Source organism: Trichinella spiralis (genome assembly GCF_000181795.1).
Source record: "Trichinella spiralis strain ISS 195 chromosome Unknown Scfld6, whole genome shotgun sequence".
In the NCBI taxonomy this organism is placed as follows: domain Eukaryota; kingdom Metazoa; phylum Nematoda; class Enoplea; order Trichinellida; family Trichinellidae; genus Trichinella; species Trichinella spiralis.
The window spans coordinates 2,805,954-2,820,786 of record NW_003526945.1 but is presented as its reverse complement, the minus strand read 5'-3'; the positions used below and the strand labels follow the sequence as shown (position 1 = coordinate 2,820,786).

General features: G+C 38.3%; 8 protein-coding genes across 8 annotated transcripts; 5 read left to right on the top strand and 3 right to left on the bottom strand.

The window, feature by feature from the left end:
- The first annotated feature begins 444 nt into the window (after positions 1 to 444).
- On the top strand, positions 445 to 1,957 carry Tsp_10697 (conserved hypothetical protein). The gene is made up of 5 exons (XM_003373655.1): positions 445 to 465; positions 703 to 847; positions 919 to 1,192; positions 1,548 to 1,646; positions 1,855 to 1,957. The coding sequence occupies exons 1-5, from the start codon at positions 445 to 447 to the stop codon at positions 1,955 to 1,957; spliced, it is 642 nt and encodes a 213-aa protein (XP_003373703.1).
- A 215-nt stretch (positions 1,958 to 2,172) lies between these two features.
- On the top strand, positions 2,173 to 3,399 carry Tsp_10698 (conserved hypothetical protein). The gene is made up of 4 exons (XM_003373654.1): positions 2,173 to 2,618; positions 2,687 to 2,831; positions 2,859 to 3,170; positions 3,253 to 3,399. Exons 1-4 carry the CDS (start codon positions 2,173 to 2,175, stop codon positions 3,397 to 3,399), a joined length of 1,050 nt encoding a protein of 349 aa, XP_003373702.1.
- A 495-nt stretch (positions 3,400 to 3,894) lies between these two features.
- Positions 3,895 to 5,225, bottom strand: Tsp_10699 (hypothetical protein). The gene is given in 3 exon segments (XM_003373653.1): positions 3,895 to 4,047; positions 4,065 to 4,715; positions 4,755 to 5,225. 3 exon segments carry the CDS (start codon positions 5,223 to 5,225, stop codon positions 3,895 to 3,897), a joined length of 1,275 nt encoding a protein of 424 aa, XP_003373701.1.
- Positions 5,226 to 5,601: 376 nt separating this feature from the next.
- Tsp_10700 (hypothetical protein) lies at positions 5,602 to 5,922 on the bottom strand. The gene has a single exon (XM_003373652.1). It carries the CDS (start codon positions 5,920 to 5,922, stop codon positions 5,602 to 5,604), a length of 321 nt encoding a protein of 106 aa, XP_003373700.1.
- A 118-nt stretch (positions 5,923 to 6,040) lies between these two features.
- Tsp_10701 (ThiJ/PfpI family protein) lies at positions 6,041 to 6,352 on the top strand. The gene has a single exon (XM_003373651.1). The coding sequence runs from the start codon at positions 6,041 to 6,043 to the stop codon at positions 6,350 to 6,352; it is 312 nt and encodes a 103-aa protein (XP_003373699.1).
- Positions 6,353 to 6,673: 321 nt separating this feature from the next.
- Positions 6,674 to 7,420, top strand: Tsp_10702 (vacuolar proton pump subunit G). Its single transcript, XM_003373650.1, has 3 exons — positions 6,674 to 6,820; positions 6,954 to 7,088; positions 7,349 to 7,420. Exons 1-3 carry the CDS (start codon positions 6,674 to 6,676, stop codon positions 7,418 to 7,420), a joined length of 354 nt encoding a protein of 117 aa, XP_003373698.1.
- A 1,229-nt stretch (positions 7,421 to 8,649) lies between these two features.
- Tsp_10703 (conserved hypothetical protein) lies at positions 8,650 to 9,920 on the bottom strand. Its single transcript, XM_003373649.1, has 6 exons — positions 9,855 to 9,920; positions 9,757 to 9,796; positions 9,513 to 9,677; positions 9,190 to 9,267; positions 8,842 to 8,936; positions 8,650 to 8,787 (listed from the first exon to the last, which is right to left on the bottom strand). Exons 1-6 carry the CDS (start codon positions 9,918 to 9,920, stop codon positions 8,650 to 8,652), a joined length of 582 nt encoding a protein of 193 aa, XP_003373697.1.
- A 2,565-nt stretch (positions 9,921 to 12,485) lies between these two features.
- Tsp_10704 (conserved hypothetical protein) lies at positions 12,486 to 12,858 on the top strand. The gene is given in 3 exon segments (XM_003373648.1): positions 12,486 to 12,538; positions 12,557 to 12,722; positions 12,736 to 12,858. 3 exon segments carry the CDS (start codon positions 12,486 to 12,488, stop codon positions 12,856 to 12,858), a joined length of 342 nt encoding a protein of 113 aa, XP_003373696.1.
- Positions 12,859 to 14,833: the final 1,975 nt, after the last annotated feature.

Below are 14,833 nucleotides of genomic sequence, written 5' to 3'. Positions count from 1 at the left end.
TTTTAATAAATCACTTTAATATTTGACAAATTGAAAAGCGAAAATTAAGTGGGCAGTAAACAAATTTATTCGGCCATTAATTGAACAGCTATGTTAATAAAACCAATTTTACAGTATTTTTATTTTCAGTGCAATTTTTTGACTGTTGCTGTTGTACTTGATGTCGTCATTTGAGCTTCTGTAATTATTGATGATAATAAGTGATGATTGTTTGCATTGAGTTGCGCGGTTGTATTTTGGTAAGTGTCATTGGCGAATTGGATCGTTTTTTTAAACAGTATTTGCAAATTGTCAATTTTTTAACCACAAACTAACCAATATAATGCAGTATTGCAATTTTTTGCATCTTGCACATGTTGTGATATTTTTTTTGTCACTTCATTTGTTTTGGTACAAAAACATTATCCAATGAACGTTGTTTATTTTTCTTTTATATTTGTTGAAATGGTTTATTTGGCGCGCGTGGTTAAAAAATTTTGATATATTTTACTAATTTTACTAGATTATTTGAAAAATAAAATATCTCTTTTGATTCATATTTATTATTTTCAAAATTTTCTCATTACTTTTCAGTGATGTAGTGTTTTTTTTCTGATTTGCAATGCTGCAGTAAATTCGTTCTCGTTTATTGTATGTGGACGGCTTATGGTGAGTTTAATTTATTATTAATTGTTTTTTTTCTACCATTTCTCGATGTTCTAGGTTGAATATATGGCGGAATTTATTAAAGAAAATTTTGCTCCAATGATCGGAGTGTTGGCAAGTGGCGAGGCGGAGAAGATTTGCCAGAAAAATAATCTGACGTTTGCCGAACTGTTGCAACCGTTCAGCCAAATCCACATACCGGGTAAAAATGGCGTCGAACTGTTTTGAAATTTGATGTTGTAGATTGTGAAAAAAATTTTTTTTTCTTCTTAGTTATGATGAAAAATGCTGGTGGGCAGTGTGTGAAAATTGAACAGTTGCAGTTGGATTTTCGTGACGTTCGTAAAAGTGGATTTTTGGTCGCTCAAGCGTTGAGATTGAATTTGATGGAAGCGATGAGACGTGTGCAATATTTGGCCGACGAGGAGCGATCGACCGCGATTTCACATTCCCAACCGTTGCCTTGGTTCGTCGAATATAGGAAGCAGTTGTTGGGATTGTTGAAACCTGGCGACCATGAATTTCTTCGAACTTATCTAGCTTGTGAGTATTTTCTTTTTTACAAGTTGAAATTTATTTTCATCAATTGTTTATTGATTCATATTATTATACTGTGGAAACACGTTTATCAATTTGATTGCTGTTCGATTACTATCATTGTTGTTGTTGTCGTTGTTCTAAGCTATGACAGGTTTACTGATGGAAAGCTTCGACAAAGTTTGTATGATTGGTCGTTTGCATATTGAATTTCTCGTGTAATAAAGCGCATCGAATTTTTCCGTTCGATTTATCGACGCGACATCATGGCCTGCTTTCTAATTTCATATTGTGAAATGTGGAAATTCAATTGCATCCGTTTCGTCAAACTAGTTATACATATATATATATATATACATGTATAGTGCTTTTGCGTGTATCCAGTTTTTCATCAAGCGGATGCGTGATGTGTCTGTCTCGTTGAGCGAGTCTTTGGAACAATTTTCAATTTCCAATAGCCCAAAGTGTTGTAGATAATATTTGAACGAGGATTGTTTTTGATGTTTTGCATTTTTAATCGACTGCAATTTCAAATTCACATGCATTTCAATTTTGATACTCGGGATTAGAAGAACATTGTGAATATTTCAAAGTACTAATTATTCGGGAAATGATTTTTCTTTTTTACCATGGTATATATATATATAATTAGTTTGTTTGTCTATTTTCTAGGTATATTTGTGATCAGTTCTGCCGACCAAGATCCTTTGCAATGTTTGAATTTATTGCTGCAGTATCAGCACGCTCATCAGCATCAGCCTGGACGGGTGACTGAAATGACGGACTTTTCATTGCCAAGAAATGTTAGCGCTCCGAAATGGTTTTTTCAAAATGTATTCAAATATTACGTTCTACTGCACGATGTCAAATCTGGTGACGAACGGAGGTTATTATTTTTTGTTTTGTTATTTTTTGAAAAATTTCTGTTCTTATCAATAGAGATTGATGTTTTTTTTTCTCTTTTGTAGGGCAGATGAAATTTATCAACAGATGAGGAAATTGTACGGCGAGGAAAATTGCCATATTCTTCGGTTGAACAGTTGTGAGTTGGGTGAAAATTGTTCGACAGATTTGTGGACAAGTTTCATCACCAACGATGCTAATGCGGTTGCTTTTCAAATGAACGACGACAATTCCGTCGAGCTGTTGAACAATGATCCCAAGGGACAGGCTTCTTCTTCTTCTTCTTTTTCAACTGACCAGGTTCGATTTTTCACTGCCAGCGGCGACGATGCGGTTCTAAACGACGGGCAAAAGCCGACTGAAGCCAATTCCAATGCAAATTTGTTGCCACTGGAGTCGGACAACAGCAGACAGTTGATACCGCATCCGTTGAGCGAGGTTGATTTGGTTGAAGCGTTCGCTGCCGCCGTTCAAGTCGACTGTGATCAGCAAATGTTGTATCCGTCGAATGGTTGCAACGCAGAAATTGTTCGGTATGATAATTATTTGAATTTTTATTGTCAAATTAATTGTTTATTCCACTTTTCACTTCTTCGATCAGTGGTCAGTGTTTGACCGAGCAGGATGTTGAACAAGTTCGTGGATTTTTGTCGCAGTTTTGCACGAAAAGTTTGATACCTTACGTGGAACGGCAGATGAAGCTGCTCAACGAACAAGTGATCAGTTGGGAATTTGTTATGTATTTTGTATTTTTTTGACGTTGTGAAATTCAGGTTTCATCACGGAAACGAATTGGCAAATCGTTGATCAACGTGACCAAAAAGTGGCTTTCTGGCAATAGTTCGCCAAATTTGTTGGCCACTTCGTCTACCATTGGCGGCTCGTCGTTGTCACCAGGTTCTGGGCCGACGACGGTCTCGTTGTCGGAACCGAATTTTTCCCTCGAATCTGCCGAGATGCAGGCACGTCGCCTTGCCGATTTGGCTTTTCTCTTCCAAGATTACGAACAAGCCTATCAAATATACCATTCGCTTCGCAAAGAATTTTCAAACATGCATGCTTGGTTGCAATATGCCGGTGCTTGTGTACGTTCATTATTATTATTATTATTATTTTACAATGTGTATATGTATATTTTTTTTTATATGCTGCTGTTCATTTTTGCAGGAGATGGTCTGCCTTAGCGTGTTTTTGCTCGGTCAGTGTTCGCCGAAGGCGTATCCAAATCATTATATGGAAAATGCAATTTCTACTTATGTCGACGTTTGCAAGTATTGGTTTTTTTGTTGCATACATTGGAAAATGTCGTTGTGAAAATTTACATGTTTTGTTTTGTTTTGTTTCAATTCCAATCACTTCAAGTCAATTATGGTATGGTATACGTGCGGTTTTGTTCAGCGTTCAAATTTTGCTCACTTCTGGTCAATTTGTAGAAGCCGCCTGTCAGTTGAGTCGTTTCGCTGAAAAGGTTAGCAATTTTGAATGAATTTTCATTTTTTTTTCTCCACTTTGTATTGTTTGTATGATGTTGTTGCTCATTGCGCAGGATCATTTGGTTAGTGCTTTGTTTTTGGAAGAAGCGGCGCGTTGTTTCGCAGCTTCCAAACGTCACCGCAAGGCTGGATTTCATCTCGTTTTGGCCGGTCATCGTTATTTGAAGTGCTCGTTGCGATTGAATTCCATACGTTGTTACAACCAAGCATTGCGAATGTACATTTCCAAAAGGTGGAATTATTCAGAGGTAAATAAATGCTTGATAAACGAATATTCCCATATTGATATCGATATCGTTATACGTATTGAGTGTTTTCAAATTAAACGCCAAATATACACATTTGTAGGATCACATAAATTTAACACTGGGCCAGTTGTATTGTGGCTTGAAACGAGTGGCGGAAAGTGCGGATGCGTTTGGACGTTTGCTGTCGTCAGGCTGTGCACTGTCGGCCCAGCAGCAGCAGTCTATATTGGAAGAATACTTGACCGTTGCCGGTCGTCTGCAAGTGGTCGGCGGGAAGAGGATCGACTCGTTGGCATTGCCGGTGGTTCGTACGTCGGAAACGGTCGTCTATTCGGGCGACGATTTTGTGGACCTGAGCCAGCGGTGGTGCCGCGCCACGGCGGCCGAATGGGCCGACGAGACATGGAAAATATTGGAACGACGGTGTCGAGAAATCGCTTGGCGCCGACTGGGACCTGCTTCGCAGCAATCCCAGCCGACCACCCTCTTCTACATGGACAACAGCACGTCGACCGACAACAGCCGAGAAGCCTGCGTGGGCGTGGGTCGCAGCGTGACTGTGGTGTTGGCGTTGGATAATCCGCTGGACGTTGCGGTCAGTTTGCGGAATGTTCGCCTGGACGGCCGCTGGCCCGCGACGGTCCAGCGCAGCGTTGTCGACGGTCTGTTGCTCGAGCCGCGAGCTAGCGGCTGTCGAATAGCTCTGACCGTGAGCAGCGATAGCGTCGGTCGGCTGACCGTCGACCGGCTGTTGTACGATCTGCTCACACCCGGCGACCGTCAGCGTCCGCCGGTGGCCGCTTGCAGGGCGCTGGAAATGGACGACTCGTCGGATTGTCGCCTGAGGCCACGGTTCGTCGGCGCCGCGTCCAAACTCCGTTTCGACTTTCTCGACAACGACCAATCTCCGTCAGCCAGGACCACCCACTTGGACGGTGAGCTGCTCGACTGGCGCGTGCGTGTCACCAACGTCGGCTGTCAGGATGTGTGCCTGCTCTGCCTGTCTGCCGAGCCGACCGGGGCGTTGTCGGCTTGGGTTGCCGGACGGCAGGGCGTGGTGGCACAGCAGCTCGATTCGGCTGCTGGGCAGTTGCTCTTGCACGCCGACACCGACAGACCACTGCGTCCCGACCAGCAGCTCATGTTGCGGGTTCGCTTGCACGCCCAGGCCGGACCACCGCCCGTGCGAGCGTTGTTCTACTGGCTGTCGCCAAGCGTCGACGACGGCGGCAATCTCAGCGTCGGGATGTTCCGGTGGAGAACGATGTTGAATATCCGTCGGTCGATCAAAATTACACCGAACAACAAAACACGACTGCCCTACTACTACGCGGTGTCCGGTCAGCGTAAATTGATCGTTCTCAACGTGCTCAACGAATATCCCGTACCCAGTGTCCATGCACACGAGTGACAATTTTAAACTTTTTCCATTTTTTGTTTTAGAACGACGATTTTTCGACGACAATTTCCATCCACCTTACCGGTATTGGATTGTATTCTACCAACAATGCCTTCGCTATACAAAACGTTCTTGGAGAGAAACGATGTAATTGTTTGTTTGTTTGTTTTCTGTATTTTACGTAAAATTCCATTGCAATTTATCATTGGCGTCAACAGCGTACGTGTTGAAAAATGGCCAGTCGGAGAATATTATTTTCGAAGTTGGACCGTCGGGCGTGGCCGACAGGCGACCAGTCAGCTATTTTCCCTTGTCCGACGACAACGATGAGGAGCCAGAATTGTTCCAGCCGACGTCGGCAGTGGCGTCGAATCGCTCAACGCTTTTCCTGAGTTGGAAAGCCGACTGCGCTTCCAGTAGTAGTGACCAGTCGGCTCAGGCTTGGAGCTGTTCGGGCCAGAGCTGCTGTTTGTTGTCGTCGTTGCTGTTCGACGATACCGACTTCGGCGAGCAAACAACTTTGACCAGTCAGGTAGGTGCGGTTGAATTTCCATTCTGTTTCATGGGATATCTGCTCTGATGTTGCTGTTGTTGAAGAACAACGATGACCATTTGCCTCTGGGTGCAAGTGCCGTAACGTACAATCTATTCTACGAGACGTCCGTATCGCACGACTTCTTCCAATCCAAGTATGCATAATTCGTCGATTTGTTTGCGTTCAGTAGTTGATTGATCGATTGTACATCTATATCAGCTTTATATCCATCCATCCAGTTGTACTTGTTGTTTATTCGAGGACGAATTTTGTTTTCAGAATGTGCCGAATTCCGGTGAAACTGACGTTGCACAACTGTTCGCCTGCACATCCGGTGGCGATCCGTGTTCAGGGCGTTGGGTCCACCGAAGCTCAGTGCAAAGTGGTCGGCTGGTCGGGGCGGTCGGGGTCGCGTCTGCACGTCGCTCCGTTGACCAGCGGCCACGTCGACTTGACCGCCGTGGTGACCGAGGCGTCAGTTTTCGACCTCGCCGCAACGCTGCGTGTTCAAATCCAATTCGCTTTTTCACCGGCCCCTTACCATCTCCCCTTGTCCAGCCACTTTGTCACCGTGCACGGCGTGCCGACGTGAAAGCCGTCGAAACAACGTACTTTTCCATGGTCGTTCGTTCCTTTTTGTTTGTTTGTTTGTTTATTTAATTTTGGTTGAATAAAAGAAAGTGTAAATTTGTCGGTTGCAGCTTCTTGTCGGCTTCCAAGATGCTGCAACCGACAGCGACGACAAAGATTACGGTTGTGTTCCATGAGACAGTTTCATACTGTAGCGGTTGCTGGTCACTGCGCCGTTGATTATTTTTTAATTTTTTGCTCTCGTTGATTGCATTAATTAATTTGCCTCGCTTTGCCAATGCAACCGTGCGTGTATCCCATGGTAGAGTGAGACGCGCATTCCATGGCCAGTCAGACGACGGGCATACAGCAGCTGCTGGCGGCTGAAAAGAAAGCAGCCGAACAAGTGAACGAAGCTCGCAAACGGAAAGCGCGTCGCCTGAAGCAGGCTAAAGAAGAGGCGCAGCAGGAGATTGAAAAATACCGCGAAGTGAGCAATTCGATTATTCCATTACTAATACTATTCACCCCTGGACCGAGGTTGTATGGTCCAAATAGGTGACCAGTGAGAGGGGAAAAATCTTTCTTTTTTTTCACTTCAATTGCTATGCTAATTTGTTCAGCAAAGAGAGCGTCAATTTCGCCAGTACGAATCCAAGCATCTCGGTTCCAGGGATGACGTGGCGCAGAAGATCGAGACCGAAGCTGCCCAAAAAATGGAACGCATCGAAAAGCTAGTCAGCGTCAACAAAGAACAAGTGAGCATTAGTTTTTATTATCATAATAATAATAATAATAATTCCTTTCATTATTATTATTATTATTATTATTGAAAGCAATGGAAATTTGCTTATTATTCTTGATAATATTCTTGATAGTGTATTCTTGATTATTCTTGATAGTGTAATTCAATTCTGATTCAGCTACTTCTCTTTGTTTATACTCAATATTTATTATAATCAGATTATTTATATCAGTTTTTTATTATAATTTTTTATGCCCGTTGCTCTGTTTTCAGGTGATACAGTTGCTGTTGAAACTTGTATGCGATGTCAAGCCTGAAATTCATAGAAACGTCAGGCATAAATGATTCGAACACAAGATTGCTGATTTAATTTGCAATGATTTTTTGCCGTTTATGTTAATTCTAAAACGATTGCATGATTGCGTGACTGAATTGTTTGCAATTTTTGTGCAGTGATTTTTGTCCCAATTATATTTTTTTGTAATAATTTATATTCTCAATTGATGGTATAATTTTTATTTTATAAACTAAGCTGTGCAAATCAGTTGGATTTATATTGCATTCATTCTTTCATCACATTCGTATTGGGTGGTGGTTGAAAGTTGCGCAAAGTTTCACTTCCCAGTTTTTCCAAGCCGATCGATTTTTAATCGTTCGTCTAAAATTGAGCGGCATTTTGAAAATTAGCCAATAATTTCATCATTAACACGGATTTTATTATTCATTTTTCTATTCTGAATTTCAATTGGTTCCATCATGTTTTTTTTGTAATTTGAACAACAACCATTCCTTTTCGCCGTGCTTGTTGCATTTCTGATTTGCAGTGATCTTTGAAATTTGAACCGTTCACCTACTCACGATCAGTGCTGACAGGAAATGCTGCCGCAGCAATTGAATCACTTCTCCCCTGACTGAAGCGAATTATGAAGCAAATATCCGACAGTTCTGTCGAATTGGCAATGAAATGCAACCGAACAACTCGTGCATATGTGAACAATAAAAAACAAAAGCAACACAACAACATATAGAACAAACAGGTAAATGAAAAGCTTGAAAGATCTTTTTTTTGAAAATTTTTAAAAATCTTTCAGAAAATTGTGCCAAACTGTTTTGGCAACATAATGACACTTATATAATGTTTTTTTATAAAATTTAATTTATTTTGCGAGCAGTCGGTTATTATTGCTGATTCAGGGTTGTTGTGTAGATGAGCTAATAATAATCTGATGCTGGGGTTTACATTTTCCACACTATCCACTACACTCAGAATGCATGGCATTAAAATGCTGGCAAGTTGAATAATATTTTTATTATATGAATGAATGAATGAATGAATTATAGATCATTTAATGGGATATTTTCAAAAATAGTAATTTACAAAAGTAGAATGAATTATAAAATAAAAAGTTCAAACGCATTGCAAATGCATGTGAAACTAATAAGTATTAAATGTATCAGCAAATATTTTTCTAGTTTTGAAATTTCAATATTCTGTCAATAGAGCATTGATGATAATAAAATTAAATGATGAGATATCATTGTGGATAATGAGTGATAATGAATGAGATTGATAATCAGGGCGAAACCACTGCTTCATTCCAACTGCAGCTTCGTCCCCTTTTCAATGATACGGTTTTCTTTTTGACCAACTCTTCTTTCAGATTTACCACTTTGGGACAGTAACGATTTGTTTTGTCAAATATTCTTATAAGCTAAATATTTATATTATTCTACTAATTCTGTAATTACACAAATTGTGTTCTTACATATTTTGCAAATTTCTCCGGCACATTGAAATACAACAAAACAAGTACGTAGGATGGGATGAGGCCAATTATGAATATGATAATGACTATCCTTACTGAAATGTTAATAAAGCGTTTATTATTATTATACACGAGTAATGGTAATTTGAAACATGGGCATTTTTCTGTTGAATATTTTTCGCTCTAATAATTAAACAATAGTCATTTATTTATTTAACAGTTGTTTTCCACAAAATTTATGGAAAAGCGAACATAGATTATTTGAATTCAGAAAATTCGAATATAGCAGTTTAGCATTTTGGTGTTAATATTGAAAGGAAGTTTGAAAAAATGAGAGTAAATTCTTACTTTTTTCGACTTTTAGCTGTGCTTCGAAGTAGTCATCAATCGTTTTTTCTTGTAATTCTTTCTTGGAACGTTTATAATCTATTAAAAAAAATTTTATATAATGTAACGAAACTGAAAGTTTGAAAGTATTCAAATTTTTATCTATTAATTAGTGAAATGGAATTTTGATTATGGAAAGTTTGAATTTACATCGTGCAGTTTGCAAACATTAAAACAAAACTGGGAGAACAGTAAATAAATGACTTGATGTGATATTAAATTTTTACGATTTTATATAATTCTGAATGGTGACAAATGATCAATAAATAAATATGCGTTTATACTTTTTCCAGGTAGATTCAGAATTTTTTTGATGTCATGATCATCGAGGCGTAACTGCTGTTGATCCATTGTTTCATCATGTATGTCTCTAATTTTGTAATTCTGCTCTTTTTCTTCAAGAGTGACTTCCATTTCATTGTATGGTCGTGTGGAATTCAAAATGCTCGCTTAAATTTCATGCAAGACATATTAATTAGTTAATGAATGGATAAATTTGTCTGAAGACAATATTTGAAAATCTGTTACTTTCATTTGTTTGGTTGATGGCGCTTCTCACAAACGTCACCTTAAAGTTGAATTGAAATTATTTTATGTTAATACATTTGTGCAATGGTTTTGCTTACATTAGAGAAAACAAACAGCGCCAAAATAAGCTTAGAATAATTGCACATTCCCATTACGGTTTTCATTTTCTAAAAGCACCAGTTGATTAGCGAATAGAAGAAGAATACAACTTTGATGAAATTCGATTATTAATATTAATTAGGCTTTAGATTTAGTGATCGGTATTTGTAAATGAATAAAGTAGAAATTTGAAAGTGATCATTAGCAGTGAAAGGATGAGTTGAAAAATGAAAAAATGGAAAATTATTCTCCTTACCTTCTTCTAGCTGGCACAGTTCTTGTCGCTAAAAGGGTCTCACAATAAACTTGAATATTTTTTCTCTTCATGTCTTTGCTTTGTTTTAAAGTTAATATTTTAAAGTGTTCATTTCACGTTTAAATTTAAACTAAAACGTGTTCTCTTTAAAGGTTTTTGGCAAATCCGTTTACAATGCTCATTATGTTAATATTTATAATTTATTTTAAAAGAGTTTTTCAATTTTTGAATACTACTTTTGCAAATTCATTTCTAATTGTTATAACATGCTGATTTCCATAATATTTAAATATTTTATAATATGTGATCTCAACCCAATGATTCCAGTTGCTGAACGTTTGCTTAATGAATTTCTTCTTTAAGCATGGTTTATTGATGTGCTTCAAATACAATTGTTTCTAGCAATTCATCAGTGATTTAAAAAGCGACCAATTTAAAGTAATTTGAAATAATGATGTGGGCAGGTGGTTTACCTGTAATTAATCTATTCATTGATATTTTAATTAATATTCGTAAATAAGAAAAAGAATTTATTTAAACATTGGAAGACAATTTTGTGACTTCCATGTCAATGCAAACTTATTCTCTATTTATAGTTAAGTTACCGTATTGATGTTAAATTGAAAGAATATGAATTTTTGAAAATCCCGTGCACAACGTTCTGATAGATGGCAAACGCGTCAGTGAAAAGGCGTTTCTAAATACCTTGCTATAAACGTTATACCAAATACTGGTGGGCAGCAAATACACAAGAATAGTTAAAGCTGAATGCTGCATCAACGATTCAAAAGGCGAAAAATCGAGCGCTGGCCGCTGTGGTTATGACCAACTATGAAAGGCTTGACGAAATACGCGCACTATAGTGACAGGCAATCCCGCTCAACAATGCAGCAACCAGTAATCACGAACGAGCCGAGCAGTTACTTTAACGCATGCCATCTCTGTCTAAGCTTTCATATTTGATTTGTTTTGCCTTTTCCATTTTCCAAATTGAACAGTGTTAGAATATATGATAAAATTTGATGCGACAGTAAAATTGATAATATTGGAATTATTGAAAATGCAATTAAAATTATTTAAAATTGGAATGTGATTATTTTGAAAACTGATACGGATAATATTGCAGCCAATTGACAATTAGAAGTAATTAGCGAATGAAATATTACAATATATCAAGTAATGGAATTTCGACTAATGTAAGCGAATGAAAAGCATTTGAATAATATCGAATGATCGTTAGATAAATCTCGTTTGGAAATAATGGCCGGCGTGAGCTAAAAGAGACTCCGTCGAGCAATTGGAAAATTCCGTGCCTAGCAGTCATGTTCGGCGTGAGCGAAAAGAGACTACTCGGGTACATTTTCGACAAAGCCAAGCAACACACCCCCCTAGCTAGTATAAAAGTAGCCGTGGCAGGCGAGCGAGCGCAGTTCTCGTTTGACGTTGTGTTCAGTGCGGTGGTAGCATTGCGCTGTTCATGTGTGTGTGTGTGCGGGCGTGTTTATGAGCAGCTTTTGATCTTTGTCAACTAATGACCATTTTCATCCTGCGTATTACATTATTTATATGCACAGGTGGATGGGTTCCAGCGACAACAGCAAGTAGTGGTATGTTGCAGGTTAAACCATTCGTGTCTTCGATTGGTGGAGAAGTGCAGTAAAGTAGTTTTGTCAGTGGAACAAACGTCAGTTGCTATAAATATGAAAAAAATCCAATCGACATCGTATTAGTTTCAAATGAAGAAGGGATGACGTCATTGATTGCCGGTAAAGCAATAACGTTTTTATGTCGTGAGGAAATGGAAAATGGTTGTATAGTGACGACTGTTTTCCGTTTGTTGTGTCGCATGTTGCACTTGTTTTCACGTCACTTCCACGAATGATTGCGAGCATCACATTCGCCTTGAACGAAATGCGAAATCAGAATGGAAATTCTGAATTGAAGTTGTTCAGGACGGATGAGTTGCTTAAATAGTGAAGAAGAAACATAGTATAAGCGGCTGAAGCATTCTAAAGGTTGAAGCCAGCCAGGTGGGACAACCAACATCGCTATCTTGCGGAAGGCTAGTTTGTCATTGCAGTAAACAGGTGGCTTGCTTTTTGAACCACAGATACATACGCCACCAGTGATTAAATGCATGGAATAATGAGGATTTCGATATCGCCATCAGCATTCCGGAACCTGAACGATTGAAAATTTTGTTGATGTGGCAATGAAATGTAGAAAAGTGGCTCCAGAGAATACAACAAAGAAGAAAATAGAACTAAAAATAGAAACGGCAGGAAGAGCGCCACGTGGTCACCGCATGTCCGATAGGCAGAACAAGAACCGGTCACTACGAACAAAAGCACTAGCCATATAACCCTCACAAAGTATGTCCCGCCCACCTCCTATCTCCAAGCCGTCGATGATGCAACCAAAAGATACGTACGACTCATGACGTAGAAGAACGTGTAAACGTTTGGAATCGGTTCGTAGAAGCCAGGGCCAACCACCGGCAGTACCACTGGTCCCAACAGGGACACCAGCCTTAAAACAGCGGCGCCGTTCAGCGATAAATGTGACTCTCGCTGTCCCAGTGAACGGCGTGGATCTCGCTCAGTTGGTGAAGGTAAGTGTACAAGCGCGTCGGACCTGGAGATGAGGATGCTCACGCGCGAGCGAAAGAAGCGAATGGGTGTGCCATTTTGAAGAGAGTCGCCATGATGAAAACAGAGCTTCGACGAGCGTTCATCTCGTCGATGTGATAAAAAACATTGTAAAAGCACGGCTCTGAAGACTACGGATATGACAGAATAGTCCCGACGATGAGAAGAGAGCGTAGGCCAGAAGACAATCTGCCGCTGACATTGCTGTGATACATTACACTCAATATTACTGTACATTCTGATGAACCATCTTAAATTTGCATACTTTTCGTAGTATTACAACTCTTCCTTACAATTTTTTACCGTTTACGTGTTTGTTGTGTCTACTTATTTTTCTATAAAAAGTGCTTACTATGAATTTGCTGTATCGAGTTGCATGATTATATCTAATTAATGTGCAATTAAAATGCATTATGACACATATTGTATTTACATTGCTTTTTAAGCATCCCAATTATTTTTGAATTATCTATAAAAACAGAAACAAAGTATGCAATTAATCTCAGTTTTCAGGTGACATCATTTAACATATTTAGCACTCAATCAATGTATTCAATTTTGCGTTTACATTCTGCTTTATACTTTCTAATTATGATTTTTATAAATTTTTAAACTACTTAACAAACACTATTACTTAAGAAAAGCTCAGTTTAATCACATTGCTATCCTAATGGTTACGGATTAATAAAAAAATGTGACTATAGTAAATTAAATCATCTTATTTATGAAATGCAAAAACTCGGTTTCGGCGTCTATATCGAGGCTTTACTATGCCAAAATGAATTCTAGTACCTGCAACACCACAGTTACATTCGAATTCACATGAAGCAACGACCACCAAACATACACAATGGGCAGGGTCATTGTGTAATGAGAAGTGTTTATGTGTTTAGCAAAGCTACAATTAAATTTTCTTCTCAAACGGAGTGCATTAAGTAAATAAAGAGCAATGAAAAATCTACAGTAGTCATATTTATCAGCAGAAATGAATAAAATAAAAATTTGCATGCGATGTCGTTGGCTTTGTTGACCTAATAGAAATCATTTCAGTTTGAGGCCGTCAGTGGATGGTAGCTCAGCGTTTTGATTGGAAAATTGACTGAAGACAAACATTGAATCCAAACACTATTTTTGCTTTTTATTCATTATTATTTTTTGGAACAATTTCTGAAAAAGAATTTTTTAATCAACGTTCAAAGACAATGAACATTAACGATGAGAAAATGGTGCATTTAGCAGTAAGTGGCAGTTTTTTCATTTTTAAGTCATAATCACTTAAAAATACAATAGAGAATCGATATTGATTAAATACACCCTGTACGCATTGTTTATCTATTATTAAAATACGATTTTTTGAAAATCACCTTTGCAGTAGCTAACATGCACTTTTCATTGACCACAAGCAAGCTTTTATCCGCAAATTGTTCACTTGAAATTAGCTTCATTTCAGCTACTTGATTTTCTGATTTAAGAAAATTTTCAGACATACGTAATTGTATTTTGTCTAAGTGAATTTTGCTTAGTTTCGGCGATTTTTGTTAGTATATATTTTGAATGGATTTTAAATATCAAGGTCATTTTTGAATTTTCAAATAGTCCTTTCCTTATTGATAGAATTTAGCAGCGCATTTCTTCTGCTTATATTGTAACGCGGCTTAGGTTAGCTTTTATCTTCAGCTGAAAGTTCTAACGCACTAAATACCGGTTTCTAACGCTGCATTATGCAAATAACTATCGCTATAAGGCGCCTTATCATCAGTCAGGGTGCGTTTGTTTGCTTTAATTTACGTGCCAATTAGTAGCATCGTTGATACGTTCTCTAATTCATTATAGCGTTAAGTAAGCTGCTGAAGTCGGTTTCAGAATTACTAACAAGTATTCCATTTTTCTGCTTTTTATTTTTTTACAACTTTGCTTACTCATTTTGTAAACAACTATTTTTTAATTAGATAGCAACTTAATTATTATATTTGTTGTAATTCTACTTTGTGATAAAGTGAGGACAATTTTGATTTAATATCATTATTGCAGGTTTAAAGAATGGAGAAAAAGAAAATGGGAAAACGCGGACGCC

Bases quoted from the DNA above. Each gene is read 5' to 3' on its own strand.
- Tsp_10697 (XM_003373655.1), top strand. From the start codon at position 445: ATGGTTTATTTGGCGCGCGTG. The intron at 848-918 runs GTAAAAATGGCG...TTTTCTTCTTAG, and splicing joins CAGCCAAATCCACATACCGG to TTATGATGAAAAATGCTGGT. The intron at 1,647-1,854 runs GTGTTGTAGATA...TCTATTTTCTAG, and splicing joins TCAATTTCCAATAGCCCAAA to GTATATTTGTGATCAGTTCT.
- Tsp_10698 (XM_003373654.1), top strand. From the start codon at position 2,173: ATGAGGAAATTGTACGGCGAGGAAAATTGCCATATTCTTCGGTTGAAC. The intron at 2,619-2,686 runs GTATGATAATTA...TTCTTCGATCAG, and splicing joins TGCAACGCAGAAATTGTTCG to TGGTCAGTGTTTGACCGAGC. The intron at 3,171-3,252 runs GTACGTTCATTA...TCATTTTTGCAG, and splicing joins TGCAATATGCCGGTGCTTGT to GAGATGGTCTGCCTTAGCGT.
- Tsp_10699 (XM_003373653.1), bottom strand. From the start codon at position 5,225: ATGGACACTGGGTACGGGATATTCGTTGAGCACGTTGAGAACGATCAA. The intron at 4,716-4,754 runs GTGGGTGGTCCT...GTCGTTGTCGAG, and splicing joins TCGAGCAGCTCACCGTCCAA to AAAGTCGAAACGGAGTTTGG.
- Tsp_10700 (XM_003373652.1), bottom strand. From the start codon at position 5,922: ATGCATACTTGGATTGGAAGAAGTCGTGCGATACGGACGTCTCGTAGA.
- Tsp_10701 (XM_003373651.1), top strand. From the start codon at position 6,041: ATGTGCCGAATTCCGGTGAAACTGACGTTGCACAACTGTTCGCCTGCA.
- Tsp_10702 (XM_003373650.1), top strand. From the start codon at position 6,674: ATGGCCAGTCAGACGACGGGCATACAGCAGCTGCTGGCGGCTGAAAAG. The intron at 6,821-6,953 runs GTGAGCAATTCG...TAATTTGTTCAG, and splicing joins AGATTGAAAAATACCGCGAA to CAAAGAGAGCGTCAATTTCG. The intron at 7,089-7,348 runs GTGAGCATTAGT...CTCTGTTTTCAG, and splicing joins TCAGCGTCAACAAAGAACAA to GTGATACAGTTGCTGTTGAA.
- Tsp_10703 (XM_003373649.1), bottom strand. From the start codon at position 9,920: ATGAAAACCGTAATGGGAATGTGCAATTATTCTAAGCTTATTTTGGCG. The intron at 9,268-9,512 runs GTATAAACGCAT...TTTTTTTAATAG, and splicing joins TCTGAATCTACCTGGAAAAA to ATTATAAACGTTCCAAGAAA. The intron at 8,937-9,189 runs GTAAGAATTTAC...TTAACATTTCAG, and splicing joins ACAGCTAAAAGTCGAAAAAA to TAAGGATAGTCATTATCATA.
- Tsp_10704 (XM_003373648.1), top strand. From the start codon at position 12,486: ATGTCCCGCCCACCTCCTATCTCCAAGCCGTCGATGATGCAACCAAAA.